The sequence below is a fragment of the Quercus suber genome, unplaced genomic scaffold (assembly GCF_002906115.3).
Source record: "Quercus suber isolate HL8 unplaced genomic scaffold, Cork oak 2.0 scaffold_679, whole genome shotgun sequence".
Classification (NCBI taxonomy): Eukaryota; Viridiplantae; Streptophyta; class Magnoliopsida; order Fagales; family Fagaceae; genus Quercus; species Quercus suber.
The window spans coordinates 296650-315761 of record NW_027070120.1 but is presented as its reverse complement, the minus strand read 5'-3'; the positions used below and the strand labels follow the sequence as shown (position 1 = coordinate 315761).

At 32.4% G+C, this 19112-nt stretch overlaps 2 protein-coding genes across 2 annotated transcripts; one reads left to right on the top strand and one right to left on the bottom strand.

The window, feature by feature from the left end:
• Positions 1-325: 325 nt before the first annotated feature.
• Positions 326-5442, bottom strand: LOC112035947 (sodium/proton antiporter 1). The gene is made up of 6 exons (XM_024068772.2): positions 5290-5442; positions 4653-4781; positions 3492-3668; positions 2739-2845; positions 1555-1675; positions 326-537 (listed from the first exon to the last, which is right to left on the bottom strand). Exons 1-6 carry the CDS (start codon positions 5308-5310, stop codon positions 445-447), a joined length of 648 nt encoding a protein of 215 aa, XP_023924540.2. The 5' UTR covers positions 5311-5442; the 3' UTR covers positions 326-444.
• A 4752-nt stretch (positions 5443-10194) lies between these two features.
• Positions 10195-18629, top strand: LOC112035946 (sodium/proton antiporter 1). The gene is given in 9 exon segments (XM_065766083.1): positions 10195-10212; positions 11067-11195; positions 12322-12372; positions 14197-14257; positions 14356-14489; positions 15451-15512; positions 17321-17623; positions 17857-18151; positions 18235-18629. Coding segments are annotated over 9 exon segments (1173 nt in total). The 3' UTR covers positions 18355-18629.
• The last annotated feature ends 483 nt before the right edge of the window (positions 18630-19112 follow it).

Sequence of the window (19112 nt, the reverse complement as noted above, 5' to 3'; positions counted from 1 at the left end):
GGTGCCCGTTAATGGGTCCGTCCCTGCTTATATTAACAAATTCAAGAAGTAGAATAGTTTGGAATGTAGCTCAAAAGGTAAAACTTTTTGTTTACAAGTTATAGATAATTTGTTAAGGTTCAAATCCTTGCATCCTTGCAATTAAAATTTGATACAATGTATATAGAGTAATATGTAAGCATATTCTTATTAACAATATCAACATTTTAGATAAGCACATAAATCACAGATCACAAGATGAAAAAAGTTTTCTATTAAATTGAAAAATACATAAGATCTTAATTAAAATATAGATTTTTTACAATTTAAATCTAGTTCCGCCATGGTTTGGGACTAAGGCATGGTTACTATTCCACTAGATTCTACAACATGGTGTTTTTTAAAGCGTTTCGGATTGTTTGATGGAGTTGGGATTATAAATTCATAAGGTTTTACATTTTAAATCTAGATTTTAACAACCATAGCAAGAAGGTACCTAGTCAGGGACAGAAGAGCCAATGGGACAGCTAGAGACACAGCTGAAGGTACAAATAAGTCCTGTAACAAAAGAAAATGCTATAATGGGAACTCTTTATTTAGTTTCAGCACTGTGCTTTTGTAATTAAACATTCCCAGTCACTGCAATTGAACAAGTATATCTCAAGTGATTTAAGGACCTGGCATTGAAAGAGCCACAGCTGGGGAGTGCTAAACTTTAACCAAATGCTTTACAAGCTTTTCTTATCACTAATTATAAACAGGTTTCCTTCCCCATATATATATAAAGGTGTTTAAAATTTCATCATTGCAAAGTAGATTTTATGAGTGAAGTGATTGACACTCAACTTTGCTGTAGTTTAAAATTATCATCAATAAAATTAACTTTTATTAAAAAGTGAATTCCATAAATTTACAGGAGAAATTTCAACTCCGAGAGTTACAAAAGTTTAACATACCTGAAGTCTAAAGTTTGAACAAAAAAGTGTTTTTCACCACTACAGTTAGTTTGAACAGAAAAGTGTTTTTCACCACTACAGTTAACTCACATTATACAGCATTTACACCCCCAGTTTTTTTCAACATAGATTCAGTTGGACCAGCTCATGATAGGATCCTGCTTAGATCTCTTTCTCAGACACATATGTAGCAGATAAAGAGAGAGCAAGTATGAGTTGATTACATTAAACACTAAAATCTTGCAACCTTCACCTTTTACATAGTGTATATTTAGCTACTTGGAACACGCAAGCACACATGCGCATCCAACCACACACATATCCAGTCTGTGAACCGAACTCCTAGTACTGCAGTCAAGTCATAAAATTCAAAAGTTTAATATTCTATTACGTTTTAGTGACATTAGGGGAAGACAGTCAGCTAATGCAGATGTTTTGATTGGATCTCATTGGATTAATATGCAACAGCAGCATGAAACGTATTGTATCAAGACATTATAATGAATACCTTGGTGAGAATAAATCACACGCATCATGCATAAGTCCCATATATGGACAATGTGTTAATGCAGGCATATTTTGTACATGTGATGACTTAGTTAGAATGATGTTAAAAGACCTTCATTGTCTGCAAAGATGATATTTGACCGTGTATCCACAGCATAGTAGTGGTAACATCACCTATGGGAGTCCATGCACCACCTGCATTTGCTGCTATTACAACAACAGCTCCTAGAATCCTGTCAATTATATCTGAATCAGAAAATGGAGATTTATCAATAAAATCAATAATTGAAAAAGAAAAATTTGATTAGCAAGGACTTGATCTAAAGTTTTTGAGAAGAGATAAGATAGCAAGCACACAGCCAGTTTCAATGTCGCAGAGATCTCCTTAAAAGCCATTAAAGTCAAGCTATTTGGACATGGCAGCAGATAGAAGTGTCTAAGAAACACAATTATTCTGTTATGATATCGTTATCTGCACATCAACAGCATCCCCTTAAACATTTTTAGTTAAGATAAGGTTCATGACTATGAAGGCATTAAATTCTCTAAAGTTTTGCATATTTTTTTGTCCTTGATTCTGGAAAGAAATAAAAAGATGATATACATTTCATAAGTATTTACTTTCAAATAGCCTTCTACCAGTCATGTCTTCTAAGATTGTTGCTTAGATAAGGTAAGTACATGGTCGGAATATGCAATGACAAATAGAAAACCTACCTATCATATTAGAGAACCCTAGTAGATAAAGATCGAGAAAAGGATCTTTAATTCTTTATCTTCCTTGCTGATGTGACAGCTAACTCCACATTCTTCATAATAACCATCTTGTACTTTAGTAAGTATTAAGAATGTTGGAGCATATCCATATATAAATCATACCCATGCCCATCATTTTAAGCTTTTAGAGTAACTATTTGGTTAATATGTTATCAAAGCTAAATTTCCTGGTTCAAGCCTCCACGCTTTTTGATACTATAAGTAAAATAGACAAACAAAACAACCCCCCTTGGAAATGCACTGAATTAAGAGATCCACCATTAACATATATTCCTGAAATGCTTTCTCAAGAAAATAATTATGAAAAAGCTACATTTGAGAACCCAGCTCTAAGTTAAACACCCTAATTTCATATAGTTTTTGAGGATTGTACAGCAGAACTCAAACTCGTAATACTGTAGTAAATATTTTTATTTGAATGAACTGTTGAAATTCAATACATGATAAGAAACTACTGAAATGCAAAACTCATGATGATTTAAATCACATGAGATAAATAGAGTTATAGTCAGGTCATACTTGCGAAATTCTGATGGAGGTACTAGTTTCCTCAATAAAGAAACCATGACAATGGTAGACGTCAGGTTATCAAGGACCGAACTAAGGAAAAAAGTCACCAAACCAATCTGCAATTTTCATGGCTGTGTCAAACTTCATTAACTGTTAAGGAAATGTAGTGTAGAAGGAAAAGGCTGATACAGGAGGATTTATAATCAAATAGACCACTAAGGTCCCTGCAGAGAAATGCATTGGTGGAATAAGACAAGTTATAGCTAATTTCTATAAAAATAAAAATTAAAAAATTCAATATTTTTGAATTTCTTACTGAAAGAAGATAGAAAATTAGCTAATAATTTCTGTGTAGCATTTAACTTAAAGAGAAGAATAGCAATTCAATTTTTGATGAATCAGCAGGGGAAACACTTCAGCATTAAGGAATGACGCTGACAAGCAATGTTCACTAAGGGACATGGATAAGCTACCCCTATATACCAACTAATCCAAGTTATTCGATTGATGTACAATAGAAATTGAAGTTTGGACTACAGTGAACAGACAACTTGGTTTGCCCAAGGTTTGTATCAATCTATCCTTTCTTTTCATAATTTCCCAAGGCTTGTGTTGACCACCAAACCAAATACCAATACCATTAGTTATCAAAACCTTGGACCACAGGGAAAAAATGTTAGTTTAGATGTCAAGATTAAATTTGATATATTAAAACTTCCACATTAGTTAATATGGTTATATCAGCAAAAATAGAGCACTCACCTCCCAGAGGAGAGTCCTCGGCTTTCGGGTGGTTATATTGTCGGTAACCAGCTTAAAACCTTGATGAGCATCAACTATCTCCACAATGGTCATTGCACCAAACAAGAAAAATACTATTTCACTGACTTCTGCAGATGCATTCGTTAGCTCTGAAACAGCTATATCAGTTGAAGGAGCCTACACAAGTCAAACACCCACACAAAGTAATTAAGATTGAAAAAAAAAAGAACCCGCATTGCAATCAATACGTTTTTAACATATAGCCACATCACTGTAGTAAGAGGCACTAAGACCTTGAAGTTTGTATAAAAGGACAAAGAAAGTAGATTGCACTAAAAACATACAATAAGTTTATTTCAGATGAAACTTACGAGAAAAAGCTATTATTTCACAATACCAAACATATAAAAAGTTTATAAGAATCGGCAGACATAAATATCCTCATCTCTCTTGCTCATGGGGGGGAGGGGGAATTCCTTTTTCCATATAAATGATTCTATTTAGCCTTACCCTAATCTCTATTACATTAAAAAATAAAAAAATAAAAAAAAGAGAGTCGAAAATGCCTTCAGGATCATCAGAGTGTAAACTAGATTAAAAAAAGAAAAAAAAACCACTGTAAACTCACAAAAGAGTAACACTTTGAATATACTGTTTTAGGGGAAAGGGGGGGGGGGGAGGGGGAATTCAATTCAGCACCTGTCATATCTAAAGCTAAAAATTTACAGAAGTGTTCAAAAGTTTGATCTCATTTCATATCATAAGTAACCATATATTATCAACATCTGGCAGAAGAATTAGTCAGTCCCATAAGCAACTTTGATGTCTTAATCTCAACACCAAACGAAGTAACAAATTCATCAATTAAACCGATGTTAATGGCGGTCCTAGTGAAATTGATGTTGCACTAATCACAGTTTGTCACCTCCACAAGTAGTGAAATTTTTAATATTGTTACGTCTATAGCATTGTTGAATTTGCATTGCTATGCCGAGGAACTCAGCATTAGAAAAGGATATATCAACTGAAAACAGCCCATAAATGCCTACTTGGATATATGAAGCCTTCCTTGCCAGCAAAACTTATATCATAGAAGGAATCATCTACGGGTCTTGGCTAGATAATATGTCATTAATTTCAAGTAGTGAGAAAGAATCTTACCCCAATGCTGCGCACTGCCCATAAGCTCACGGCCATCAGTAATCCTACTCCACTTTTATTGAAAGCTAAAGATTCTTCAAAAATGATGCCTGCATATCCTATTCCAAATATCAATGCCATCGCAACATCCTATATCACAAGGCACGATCAAAACAACCAAGGTTATACTAGTTTCTCAAAAAAAAAAAAAAAAAGTAACTAAAGTAATTTAATAATAATTTAGCACAAGAAATTTAGCGTTGAATTTCCACTTACACCAAAAATCAATTAATATTTTAATTTGATAATGAAGAACAATAATTAAAATCAGACAGCATAAATTGAAACTATCTCTCAACAAATTGGAAATTGCCCGTTTGGTACATGTGTTTGTACCAATATTTTCAGTATTTAATCAACATTATACATATTTTTACACACTTTTTCACCTACACGTATTTCTAAAAAAACTGAAAACTGTTGTTTAAATATACGTACCTAACGTGTCTTAACAAATCGTAAATTGTAATGATTCTCATGAAATAATTCCCAAAAACTTACAAACATGTATCAATATTAGAGAGTTATTACACTTGGATAAATGAAAAAAAAAAAGTGGCATATGAAGCTATTACAAATGAAAAGAGTTACAACTTACAATTGAAGGAATTCGGAACATTGGATAGTTTAGTTACAAAAGGATTTTTTTCATATAGAGAATTGGATGCTAGGAAACACCACGTCTTGTATTCTGGGAAAGACTCCTTTAAATAAGCTTAGAAAGAAGCCTCTTGAGTCTTGAAGGTTGAAGTTTCTTCTTCCATTTAGTTATTTTATGATATGTTTAACTAAATTTTTTCAGGTGTAAATGCATTTTTAGTTTCTATATTTTTGGGTCATTTCTATTTTGGTCCTTACATTTCTATTTTACAATTTTTAGTCTCTAAAATAAAAAAACGCATTCCATTTTGGTACTTACCGTCACTTACTTAACGGAAATATCCTATATGGCAAACGGAATGCACTGTTGGCACAATAAATGCTGACGTGTCTAGTAAAATAATATTAAAAAATCCCACATCAGAATCCACGTCAACCTCTAACTTAAAAAAATAAATTTATCAATTTTTAAAATTACAAAATTATAAAAAAAAAAACGTAATTAAAAAAATAGTGGATTTTAGATTTGTTTGTGATTTTGTTTGTACTTGTTTCTTTTTCTTTTTTATTTTCTTCTTTCATTTTCTTTTTCTTCCCTAGATCGATCTCTCAGTTTCTTCGCCTCCATTCTTTCATTTTCTTCTTTCTCCCTCTATCTTGGTGCTTAGCCTTCTTGAACTCTCTTTATCTCTTGATTTGCTCAAATCCAAACCCATATGCCTCAAGCTCCTCTCTCAAATCAATGAGTCTCTCTCTTTGGCTCAATACAGTGATTTTCTTTCTCTCTAGCTCAAATCGATGCTCCCTCGGTCGGTCGGATCTAGCTTAACAAAATTTAGATCGGTGGTTCTGCTTTGGTCTGTTGGGTCCGATCGGTGGTTGTGAAGCAGCAGTCTGTTAGATCCAGTGGTGGGTTGAAGTAGGGGTGTGCATGGGTCGGGTTAAGGGGATTTTTTTGACCCAACCCACCATGATGGGTTAAAAAGTTCAACCCAACCCATCATATAAGTCCAACCCAACCCACATGAGTTGGGTTGGGTCAGGTTGAACCCATGGGTTAGGCAATTTTTTTATTACTATTATTATTAAATTGAGCAAAAAAATATAAACATAAATATATTTAAAAAACCCAAAGATTAGTATCAATATAACTCCTTAAAGGCAAACAACACTAATGACTAAACAACAATAGTAATTTACTAGGGTTTGTGTGAACTAATTAGCTTTTATACAGAATAAGAAGAGCTGGTTATTTAAAAAAAATTATTAATTATATAATATATTTTAAATATATATTAAATATATGAGTGGGTTGGGTCAGGTTTGGCAGGTTTGGAATTTTATAACCCGAATCCAACTTGACCCGCCATAAAAAAAAAAAATTGTAACCCAACCCAACCCACCAAGCCCTAAAAACCAACTTAACCCGGCGGGTTGGATTGGGTTGAGTCGGTTTTGGCAAGTTGGTGAATTGGCTGCACACCCCTAGGTTGAAGGGTGGGTTTGTTGTTGGAGGAGTTTGTTTTGGTCTTCTTGTTGGTATGGTTGAAGTAGTGTTCTTGTTGTCATTTTTCTGAGAAACCGAGAGATTTGGCTTGAAAATGTGATTTATTTTGTGTAGAGGGCGGGCAAATTGCTTCTGGAGATGTGTATGGTACTTTGGTTGCTTACAGATTGTTACAAATTTCTCCGTAAACATTGTTGATGTGTTTGGTTCGTAGAAAAGTAAAGAAATTGTGATCTTGATATTAAAATTTTTCTTTTCAAAATTCATATTTTAGATTTTATTTGGGTTTTTTTTTTTTTGAGAAACCGAGAGAGAAAGATTTGGATTTTATTTTTTATTTTATTTTTATTTTTTTATGAGAAGATCTAGATGTTTTGTTCATGTTTAGATCAAAGTTTTAATTTAATTAACTTAATTTCTTTTTAAATAATCTGTTTTTAATTTTTTTTATTTAGTTAAATTAATAAATTAATTTTTTTAATGATGTGGCTTTTTTAAATATTAAAATGTTGATGTGGCATTATTTAAATGCAAAATTAAAATTCGAGAGAGAAAGATTTGGATTTTATTTTTTATTTTATTTTTATTTTTTTATGAGAAGATCTAGATGTTTTGTTCATGTTTAGATCAAAGTTTTAATTTAATTAACTTAATTTCTTTTTAAATAATCTGTTTTTAATTTTTTTTATTTAGTTAAATTAATAAATTAATTTTTTTAATGATGTGGCTTTTTTAAATATTAAAATGTTGATGTGGCATTATTTAAATGCAAAATTAAAATTTTTTATTATTATTTTAATAGCCATGTAAGCATTATGAGTGTTGACTATGTATTCCGTTTATCACATAAGTAATTTTTGTTAAGTGAGTAATGGTAGAGACCAAAATGAAACACGTTAATTGATTTAGCTAGGGACTAAAAGTAGTGAAATGAAAATGTAAGGACCAAAATAGAAAAAATGCAAAATATAAGGACTAAAAGTGAATTTACGCCTAATTATAATAGTAAGTTAACAATTTAGTAACTAAAGTAATTTAACAATAATTTAGCACAAGAAATTTATTGTTCAATCTCTACCTACACCAAAAATCAATTAATGTTTTAATTTGATAATGAAGAACAATTATAAAAAGCAAACAACCTAAATTGAAATTATCTCTCAACAAATTGGAAACTATGTCTTAACAAATCGTACTTTGTAATGATTCTCATGAAATAATTCTCAAAAACTTACAAACATGTATTGATATTAGAGAGTTATTACCCTTGGATAGATGAAAAAAAGTGGCATATGAAGCTATTACAAATGAAAAGAGTTACAACTTATAATTGAAGGAATTCGGAACATTGGATAGTTTAGTTACAAAAGGATTTTTTCATATAGAGAATTGGATGCTAGGAAACACCACATCTTGTATTCTGGGAAAGACTCCTTTAAATAAGCTTAGAAAGAAGCCTCTTAAGTCTTGAAGGATGAAGTTTCTTCTTTGCGTTTGGATCACGTTTCAGCCCAATTATTTAGCATTTGCGTTTTTGGCTGGGTCCCATGGCACTGTTCATGACCCAGCCAAAAACGCAAAAATGCGTATATTAATGCATTTTTAGGTCTCACAACACTATTTATACCTTTAAAAATTATTTTGCTACAGCGTTTTCAGCAATAAGTTTTCAATTTTCAGCAAATAAGCGGTATCTAAACAGACCCTAGCTCAAAACACACGTTTCTAAGCCCAAAATCTAAAAATGTGTGTTTGGTAAATTATTGCCATCGCGTGTTGTCAAAAAGCAGCTTTTCCAAATACGAAGGAGTATTGCATTTTGAAAACGGACCTTGGAGCTGCTTTACCGAAAACGCAAATAAGTTTGAAATGTTACCGTTGGTAATTTTCAACATTATCCTTAAACTACCCTTATTTTTATTTTAAAATCCCAAATTTACCAAGATCTTTAAAAAACAAAAATACAGTGATTTAGCCTTTTGATATTGTGCTTTTTGAAAAAGTGGGAGTTTTAAAAAGTGTGGTATGAAATTGTTGAAAAGTGTTTGGGGAAAGCTGAATTGTTAAAAAGTGTTAAAAATTGGGTTTTTTAAAAAAGTTGAGTGCTTAGTGAAAGCTATTAAAAAGTATTTTTTGAAAAAATTGATTGTTTGACTAATATTTATAAAAGTGGCAGTTTAAGTAATAAATTACCAAAAAGAACAATGTATATATAAAGAAGTTTATTTCATACTTAAATCAACTACTTCATATTACTTAAAAAAAAAATTAAAAAAAAAAACTACTTAATAATAAATTATATAAATTAATAATAACAATAAAAAAAATATATATATATATATCTTATTGATATTATTTTAATAATATTATTTTGCAAGGAAGCTTCAAGCTTCCTTTTTCACTCTTTAACCTCCCACCACGTATGTCTGACCGCATTCTCATTTTTCCGTTTCCTTTCCTCGTTGTCTTTTCTCTTCATTTTTTTTTTTTTTTTTTTAATATCTCTTCCCTTGCCGTGCTGCTAGAGCTCTCAAGTTCATTTTTCTCCCTTGTCATCTTCAGATCTTCTTCATCGATTGTTTCATTCACCTCCTCAGTTTATCAATTTTCACAGAGGAGAGGAACCTAGGGCTGCACCGTTGATCAAGCTTGTTTGTGAATTTGTGATCTGCTCTGGTTCTCTGGGGCTGCTGCTGCAATCTCTGATTTGTGGTGCTCACTTTCACCGTGTAAAATTGTGTTATAAGCAAAGGGATAAAATTGAGTTTTTAAGAATAACTAGTTGGGAAATTTGCGCAACATTCAACGGTAACATGAAACGCACTTCAGCCTTTTTTTTTTTTTTTGTGCAATGGAGCTTGCTTTCGCATCAAATACAATAATATCACTCTCTAGGATATGATAAGAACCTTAAGACCTTCACTCACCCTGGATAAAACAAACTCTTCGTAGCACTAAAACCCCACATTTCAAAACCTCGCCACTGCAACTTTTTTTCTTTTCCTCGCCAGCTTGCAGCACTCTTCTCTTCTCTTTCATTTTTTTTTCCTAGACGGAAGTTTTCTTCAAACCATTTAAGAAATTCTGCTTTTTATAATAAAGCCCAGTTGCCTATTACTTCTCCTAATCCAAGGAGAACTATTGGTTATGCTTTTATAAGTTTTCCTTCTTCCCATGGTTTACTAGACCACCAACATTAACTACAACTTCTTTTCAAGAAGGTAAATAGAGACAAAGGAATCAGTTACCTGCTCACTACATAATTCGTAGTAACAAAAATTGCAATAAAAAAAAAAATCTTCTTTTCAAATAACTAATTGTACTCTTGGAACCACGGACACATGGATAAGGGTATATATAATACAGTGATATGAGCAATTTCTGGAAATTTATAACATGACCAGTATGACACAGGTATGGCATACCAAATGAAATGTCCATGCTTCCTAGATTGTACCAACAACAACAACTCGCACACACAGACACAGCACAGCCTTGGTAGCATACAATTTCGTGAATAATGGGAAATCGTAGCATTCATTCTACTTTTTTTTTTTTTTTTTTTTAAGCAAAAACAAAAAAACAAAACAGTACTTTCAGCCCCATTTTAAGTTGCATATTTGTGTAGCAGTTTCTACAAGAAACAAACAAGAAGCATAGAAAATATAATTAGAATCTTTACAGAGCGGAGAACCTGTGGCTGAATAATTGGGCTGAAACGTGATCCAAACGCAAAGAAGAAACTTCATCCTTCAGGACTCAAGAGGCTTCTTTCTAAGCTTATTGAAAGGAGTCTTTCTAGAATACAAGATGTGGTGTTTCCTAGCATCCAATTCTCTATATGAAAAAAATCCTTTTGTAATTAAACTATCCAATGTTCCGTTCAGTTGTAAGTTGTAACTCTTTTCATTTGTAATAGCTTCATATGCCACTTTTTTTCATCTATCCAAGTGTAATAACTCTCTAATATCAATACATGTTTGTAAGTTTTTGAGAATTATTTCATGAGAATCATTACAATTTACTATTTGTTGAGACATAGTTTCCAATTTGTTGAGAGATAGTTTCAATTTATGCTGTCTACTTTTGATGATTGTTCTTCGTTATCAAATTAAAACATTAATTGATTTTTGATGTAGGTGGAAATTGAATAATAAATTTCTTGTGCTAAATTATTATTAAATTACTTTAGTTCCTAAATTTTTTTTTTTTTTTTTTTTGAGAAACTAGTATAACCTTGGTTGTTTTGATCATGCCTTGTGATATAGGATGTTGCGATGGCATTGATATTTGGAATAGGATATGCAGGCATCATTTTTGAAGAATCTTTAGCTTTCAATAAAAGTGGAGTAGGATTACTGATGGCCGTGAGCTTATGGGCAGTGCGCAGCATTGGGGTAAGATTGTTTCTCACTACTTGAAATTAATGACATATTATCTAGCCAAGACCCGTAGATGATTCCTTCTATGATATAAGTTTTGCTGGCAAGGAAGGCTTCATATATCCAAGTAGGCATTTATGGGCTGTATTCAGTTGATATATCCTTTTCTAATGCTGAGTTCCTCGGCATAGCAATGCAAATTCAACAATGCTATAGACATAACAATATTAAAAATTTCACTACTTGAGGAGGGGACAAACTGTGATTGGTGCAACATCACTTTCACTAGTACCACCATTAACATCGGTTTAATTGATGAGTTTGTTACTTCGTTTGGTGTTGAGATTAAGACATCAAAGTTGCTTATGGGACTGACTAATTCTTCTGCCAGATGTTGATAATATATGGTTACTTATGATATGAAATGAGATCAAACTTTTGAACACTTCTGTTAATTTTTAGCTTTAGATATGACAGGTGCTGAATTGAATCCCCTCCCCCCCCCCCCTCTTCCCTATAACAGTATATTCAAAGTGTTGCTCTTTAAATCAAATTCAAAGTCAAGTATTATTTCTACTCTTACCAGTCAAATTCAAACCATTTAAGAATATCTATACATTGATGCTACTTTGGGAAATCTAATTCATAAGTATTTTTCATTCAGACCAACCTTGCTAGCTGGATGCATTGGCTAGGCCCTATACCAGTTCTATTTCTTCTTTTTTCTTAGTTACTTTGTGTGAATCGGGACCACCTCGTCTATGTTCCATTCATAGACATGTATAAAAAAAAAAATTAGTATTATTGTTTATCTCTAGATAGAATCATTTATATGGAAAAAGGAATTCCCCCCCCCCCCCATGAGCAAGAGAGATGAGGATATTTATGTCTGCCGATTCTTATAAACTTTTTATATGTTTGGTATTGTGAAATAATAGCTTTTTCTCGTAAGTTTCATCTGAAATAAACTTATTGTATGTTTTTAGTGCAATCTACTTTCTTTGTCCTTTTATACAAACTTCAAGGTCTTAGTGCCTCTTACTACAGTGATGTGGCTATATGTTAAAAACGTATTGATTGCAATGCGGGTTCTTTTTTTTTTCAATCTTAATTACTTTGTGTGGGTGTTTGACTTGTGTAGGCTCCTTCAACTGATATAGCTGTTTCAGAGCTAACGAATGCATCTGCAGAAGTCAGTGAAATAGTNAATTTAGGATTAAAGCATGATAGTGATTATTTAAATTCTCTTGAATATGTTTGAATGTTCTTAAATGTTCTTATGCGTTCTTTACATGTTCTTGGTTGTTCATCACATGTTCATGCATATCACTAGTTTTGATCTTAAATTTACATCAAAAATATGAAAAACATGTTTGTTTCATAATTCTTTCAAATCCTTGAATCTAGGTTATCACCATCCACACACATTCACTAGAATTTTATTTTTCAATCCAAATGCAATGTTTAATAAATTGAATTAGGGTTTATCACATGCACACACATTAAATTCAACATGTAAATTGATTGACATATTGGATGATATGATATGATTGTTGGCCACCATAGTCTAGAAGACCGGTTTTACCGGGAAAGGTGGGTGCCTAACACCTTCCCACCTTTTAACATAGCCTCCGAACTTAGATCAAGGGTTAGTAGATCAAATGTTTATCCTTGTAATTTTCAATTTCTAGATTGTAACTAGGAAACAAAGACATGTACTTTATCTTAGATTGTATCTAGGACCAAAGCCATGTAATTTCCCATGTTCAATGTAAATTCAATTTCAAATTAATAAAATGAGGAATTTTTTTTTTTAAATTATGGTTTTCTTATTTTTCCAATAATTAAATAAGTGGCGACTCCATTGTAAAACCCTTAATCTAAAGGGGAAAATATAACTAGTCGAACCTCCATTTTGAGGGGCAATAACACGACTCCACCCATTCATGTGGGTTTGGCCCAACAAACATAAAAATGGGCCGGGGGTGCGGTCTCTCACAGCATTCTAAAGAGACTAGTCTCATAGTGAGTTCAGAAATAATAGATATAATTGTATTAGCCCTTAGATATTGATTTATTTTCAAGTATATAGATTATTTCTAAGTTAATGTAAGATTGAGATTTAGAGAGAGAACATTTGAGTGCTATATATATATATATATATAAAGTTCTTCAAGAGCAACTTAAATCTGATATATATATATATATATATGTAAGTTGTAACTCTTTTCATTTGTAATAGCTTCATATGCCACTTTTTTTCATCTATCCAAGTGTAATAACTCTCTATTATCGATACATGTTTGTAAGTTTTTGAGAATTACTTCCTGAGAATCATTACAATTTATGATTTGTTGAAACATAGTTTCCAATTTGTTGAGAGATAGTTTCAATTTATGCTGTCTGCTTTTGATAATTGTTCTTCAATATCAATTTAAAACATTAATTGATTTTTGGTGTAGGTGGAAATTGAACGCTAAATTTCCACCTAGTCCTTGATAACCTGACATCTACCATTGTCATGGCTTCTTTATTGAGGAAACTAGTACCTCCATCAAAATTTCGCAAGTATGAGCTGACTATTACTCTATTTTATCTCATGTGACATGAAGATTGTGGAGTGAGCTGTCACATCAGCTAGGAAGATAAAGAATTAATGATCATATTCTTGATCTTTATCTACTAGGGGTTCTCTGATATGATAGATTGGTTTTCTATTTGTCACTGCATATTCCGACCATGTACTTACCTTATCTGAGCCACAATCTTAGAAGACATGACTAGTAGAAGGCTATTTGAAAGTAAATACTTATGAAATGTATATCATCTTTTTATTTCTTTCCAGAATCAAGGACAATAAAATGTGCAAAACTTCAGAGAATTTAATGCCTTCATAGTCATGAACCTTATCTTAACTAAAAATGTTTAAGGGGATGCTGTTGAAGTGCAAATAACGATATCATAATAGGATAATTGTGTTTCTCAAACACTTTTATCTGCTGCCATGTCCAAATAGCTTGACTTTAATGGCTTTAAGGAGATCTCTGCTACATTGAAACTGGCTGTGTGCTTGCTATGTTATCTCTTCTCGAAAACTTTAGATCAAGTCCTTGCTAATCATATTTTTCTTTTTCAATTATTGATTTTATTGATAAATCTCCATTTTCTGACTTAGATTTAATTGACAGGCTTTTGGGAGCTGTTGTTGTGATAGCAGCAAATGCAGGTGGTGTATGGACTCCCATAGGTGATGTTACCACTACTATGCTGTGGATACACGGTCAGATATCAACTTTGCAGACAATGAAGGTCTTTTAACATCATTCTAACTAAATCATCTCTTGTACAGAATATGCTTGCATTTATGTGTTACACTGTCCATATATGGGACTTATGCATGATGCATGTGATTTATTCTCACCAAGGTATTCATTATACTGTCTTGATACAATACATTTCATGCTGCTGTTGCATATTTAATCCAATGAGATCCAACCAAAACATCTGCATTAGCTAACTGTCTTCCCCTAATGTCACTAAAACATAATAAAATATAAAACTTTTGAATTTTATGACTTGGCTGCAGTACTAGGAGTTCGGTTCATAGACTGGATATGTGTGTGGTTGGATGCGCATGTGTGCTTGCGTGTTCCAAGTAGCTAAATATACATTATGTAAAAGGTGAAGCTTGCAAGATTTTAGTGTTTAATGTAATCAACTCGTACTTGCTCTCTCTTTATCTGCTGCATATGTGTCTGGGAAAGAGAGCTAAGCAAGATCCTATCATGAGCTAGTCCAAATGAATCTATGTTGAAAAAAACTGGGGGTGTAAATGCTGTATAATGTGAGTTAACTGTAGTGTTGAAAAACACTTTTCTATTCAAACTTTAGACTTCAGGTATGTTAAACTTTGTAACTCTCGGAGTTGAAATTTCTCCTGTAAATTTATGGAATTCCCTTTTTTAATAAAAGTTAATTTTAATGATGATGATTTTAAACTACAGCAAAGTTGAGTGTCAATCACTTCACTCATAAAATCTACTCTGCGATGATGAAATTTTAAACACCTGTTTATAATTAGTGATAAGAAAAGCTTATAAAGCATTTGGTTAAAGTTTAGCACTCCCCAGCTGTGGCTATTTCAATGCCAGGTCCTTAAATCACTTGAGATATACTTGTTCAATTGCAGTGACTAAGAATGTTTAATCACAGAAGCATAGAGCTGAAATTAAATAAAGAGTTCCCATTATAGCATTTTCTTTTGTTACAGGACTTATTTGTACCTTCAGCTGTGTCTCTAGCTGTCCCACTGGCTCTTATGTCCCTGACTATGTACTCTTCTTGCTATGGTTGTTAAAATCTAGATTTAAATTGTAAAACCTTATGATTTTATAATCCCAACTCCATCAAACAATCTAAAATGCTTTAAAAAACACCATGTTGTAGAATTTGGTGGAATAATAACGATGCCTTAATCCCAAACCATGGTGGAATCTAGATTTAAATTGTAAAAAATCTATATTTTAATTAAGATCTTATGTATTTTTCAATTTAGTAGAAAACTTTTATCTTCTTGTGAGCTGTGATTTATGTGCTTATCTAAAATATTGATATTGTTAATAAGAATATGCTTACATATTACTCTATATACATTGTATCAAATTTTAATTGCAAGGATGCAAGGATTTGAACCTTAACAAATTATCTATAACTTGTAAACAAAAAGTTTTACTTTTGAGCTACATTCCAAACTATTCTACTTCTTGAATTTGTTAATATAAGATGATAATTTTTTTATAGTTATTAAACATAGTGTGTCAAATCTTACAATTCCCGAATCCAATTTTACAATCCAATCTTGTAGACCATTCAGTGATCTTAGGATCTAGGTTTAAACAGTCTTGCTTCTTGTATTGTCAAGGCAAAGCCAGTGAATTTTAGTTTAGCAAGGCTAGGTTTAAGTTTTTGGATTATGGATGATGTGATATGAGTTTCTCTTCTTCCATCCAGTGAAGTTAATAAATACGGACAGGACTCTTCCAATGTTATGGCATCTGAACAGATGGCTCCCCGAGGATAGGGCCTTTTTTTTTTTTTTTTTTTTTTTTTTCCCCCCCCCCCCCCTCCTTCTCAAATTAGCTTCTTTTTTTTTTTTTTTTCCTTTCTTTGAGAAACTTTTTTAGCTATTTTATTTGCATGCTCATATTTTAGAGTTTATAGTTGGCCCCCCTCAAATTTTTGGATTGGTTCAAATAGCCCAAAAGAAACTAATCACTTAACCTTTTCTTTAAACCCATGGCCCCTCTATAGTCCAAATACAACATAACAAAAAATCCACAAATCATCAATATCATAATTCAATAACTCATAACCAAAAAAATCTCATAGAAAAAAAATTTTCTCTTACGGGGGTGACAATATTTTATATAACTTTTTAATTGATTTATAAATTATGGGAAAGTCAATTACAATATTTAAATTTTTTTCAAAAGATAAAATGCAAAATTCTTTTACAAGCCAATATTGATAATATAACATTGCCAACTCTTACTATTAATATCTCATTTTTAAAAAATCCTCAAACAAAGTTTTGAAAACTTCATTAGTGTGATTTTTAGTTGCATTCAAAAGTATGACTTTATTATATTAGTGAGTTGGTCAATGTGATAAAATTAACATATTAATTCTAATTATCCAAAATTTGGAGATCCGAAGTCCTCTTTTTTTTTTTTTTTTTTTATTCTTCTCCAAAAAGTTTTGACTATCATATTGTAACTTTCAACTTTTTTTGTTCATATTATTTCCTTCTTGACTTAAATATTTATGGTAATAAAGTGAATTGTTTTGTCTACCCTGATATTTTTTTTTTCTTAATAAACCATGTCACTTGAAATTTTTTTTGTTCATGCTTTCGCCCCCTAAGTTCAAATCTTGGTTCCGTCCCTGAATATAAGGTGATAATTTTTTATAGTTATTAAACATAGTGTGTCAAATCTTACAATTCCCCAATCCAATCTTGTAGACCAATCAGTGATCTTAGGATCTAGGTTTAAACAGTCTTGCTTCTTGTATTGTCAAAGCAAAGCCGGTGAATTTTAGTTTAGAAAGGATGTGATATGAGTTTCTCTTCTTCCGTCCAGTGAAGTTAATGGATACGAACAGGACCCTTCCAATATTATGGCATCCGAACAGATGGCTCCCCGAGGACAGCTTGTTTTTTTTGTAGGTATTGGAGCTTTGATTTTTGTTCCAGTGTTCAAGGCCCTAACCGGTTTGCCTCCTTTTATGGGTATCCTGCTTGGACTTGGAGTTCTTTGGATTCTAACTGATGCTATCCACTATGGTGAATCTGAAATGCAGAAGTTAAAAGTGCCACAAGCTTTATCACGGATTGACACTCAAGGAGTTCTTTTCTTCCTTGGAATACTTTTGTCCGTTAGCAGGTGAATAGGGAACACATTTTGAACTTCTGTGTTTCATGTACTCTTATGCTACATAATATATTTTTAGATATAGTAGCTGTATTTATGTGTCTCTGGAAGAACTATAATCAAGATATTTATGATATATTAATCTGATTTCCTAAAAAACATACTTGGATACATATACACGTGAGATATGCTAAGTTATTACTTCTGCATTATAACAAACTTGTTTTCTTTTTTTTTTCCCCCAGCCTTGAGGCTGCAGGGATTCTTCGGGAATTGGCAAATTACCTTGACGCTCACATTCCTAGTAGTGAAGTGATTGCCTCTGTAATAGGAGTCGTATCTGCAATTATAGATAATGTTCCACTGGTTGCAGCAACGATGGGGATGTATGACCTCACCTCCTTCCCCCAGGATTCTCAGTTTTGGCAGTTGATTGCATATTGTGCTAGCACTGGTGGATCCATGTTAGTTATTGGCTCGGCAGCTGGAGTAGCATTCATGGGAATGGAAAAGGTGGACTTCTTTTGGTACTGACGGAAGGTATGGACTGCTGTGTAGTGACATTTTATTGACTAAACTTTTATTTTTCTTTTTAGTAAAAGAAGTCATTCTTCTTTGTGCAGGTGAGTGGTTTTGCTTTTGCAGGTTATGTTGCTGGTATTGCTGCCTATCTAGCGATGCATAATCTCCCCATCTCCCTACCTACAACTGTAGCTCAGGTTCCTTTCCTTTTTGGTTCATAAACTATAGAGAGCTTTTGCTTGAATGTTTCCCTGGCTTCAAACAAGGCAGTAAGGAAATGTTGCAATTCACGTTAGTCTAGTGAAGATTGACAGCACCTGGTTTTTCGGAATGTGGACATGGTTTTTTGAGATATAGAAAGTCAAAGGAAGACCGGTGGAAAAGATAGGTTGAGATTATTTTGACCACAGGTCAGTCGGATTCACAATATGATGAATTCAGTGAGAAATGTAATAATATTCTTTATATCCAACGAGTCTTACTTTCAAGGTTAAAATGATTGGGGTAATATCAATGTTTCAGTTTCCACTCCTTTATAACATTAGACAATTGCGATGTACACATCTTTGAATATAGTGATGTATTTGCAAGGAGTTTAACTTGACTTTCTTTTAAGATGTATTTTTGAAGAAGTAGAGAAAATTAAATATAGTTAGCTTGCATTTCAAATGATTAAATTTATCATATTTCAATAGTTTAAGCTTTTGAAACAATTGATAATTTAACATGGTAACAGAACATGAGATCTTAAGTTTGATCCTTATTTCCTCCACTCTACCTCTTATTTAAAATCTCACATGTTGGGCCTCGCCTATTAAAAAGAAAAAACTCATCAATCAGTCATCATGGTTGAATACTTAAATCTCTCAATGCGAAAACAAATGTAAAATTTTCTTGGAAAATGGCTGCAACAAATGTAAAATTTTCATAGAAAACGACTGCAACACTACACCAAGACAGAACCAAACCTGCATCCATT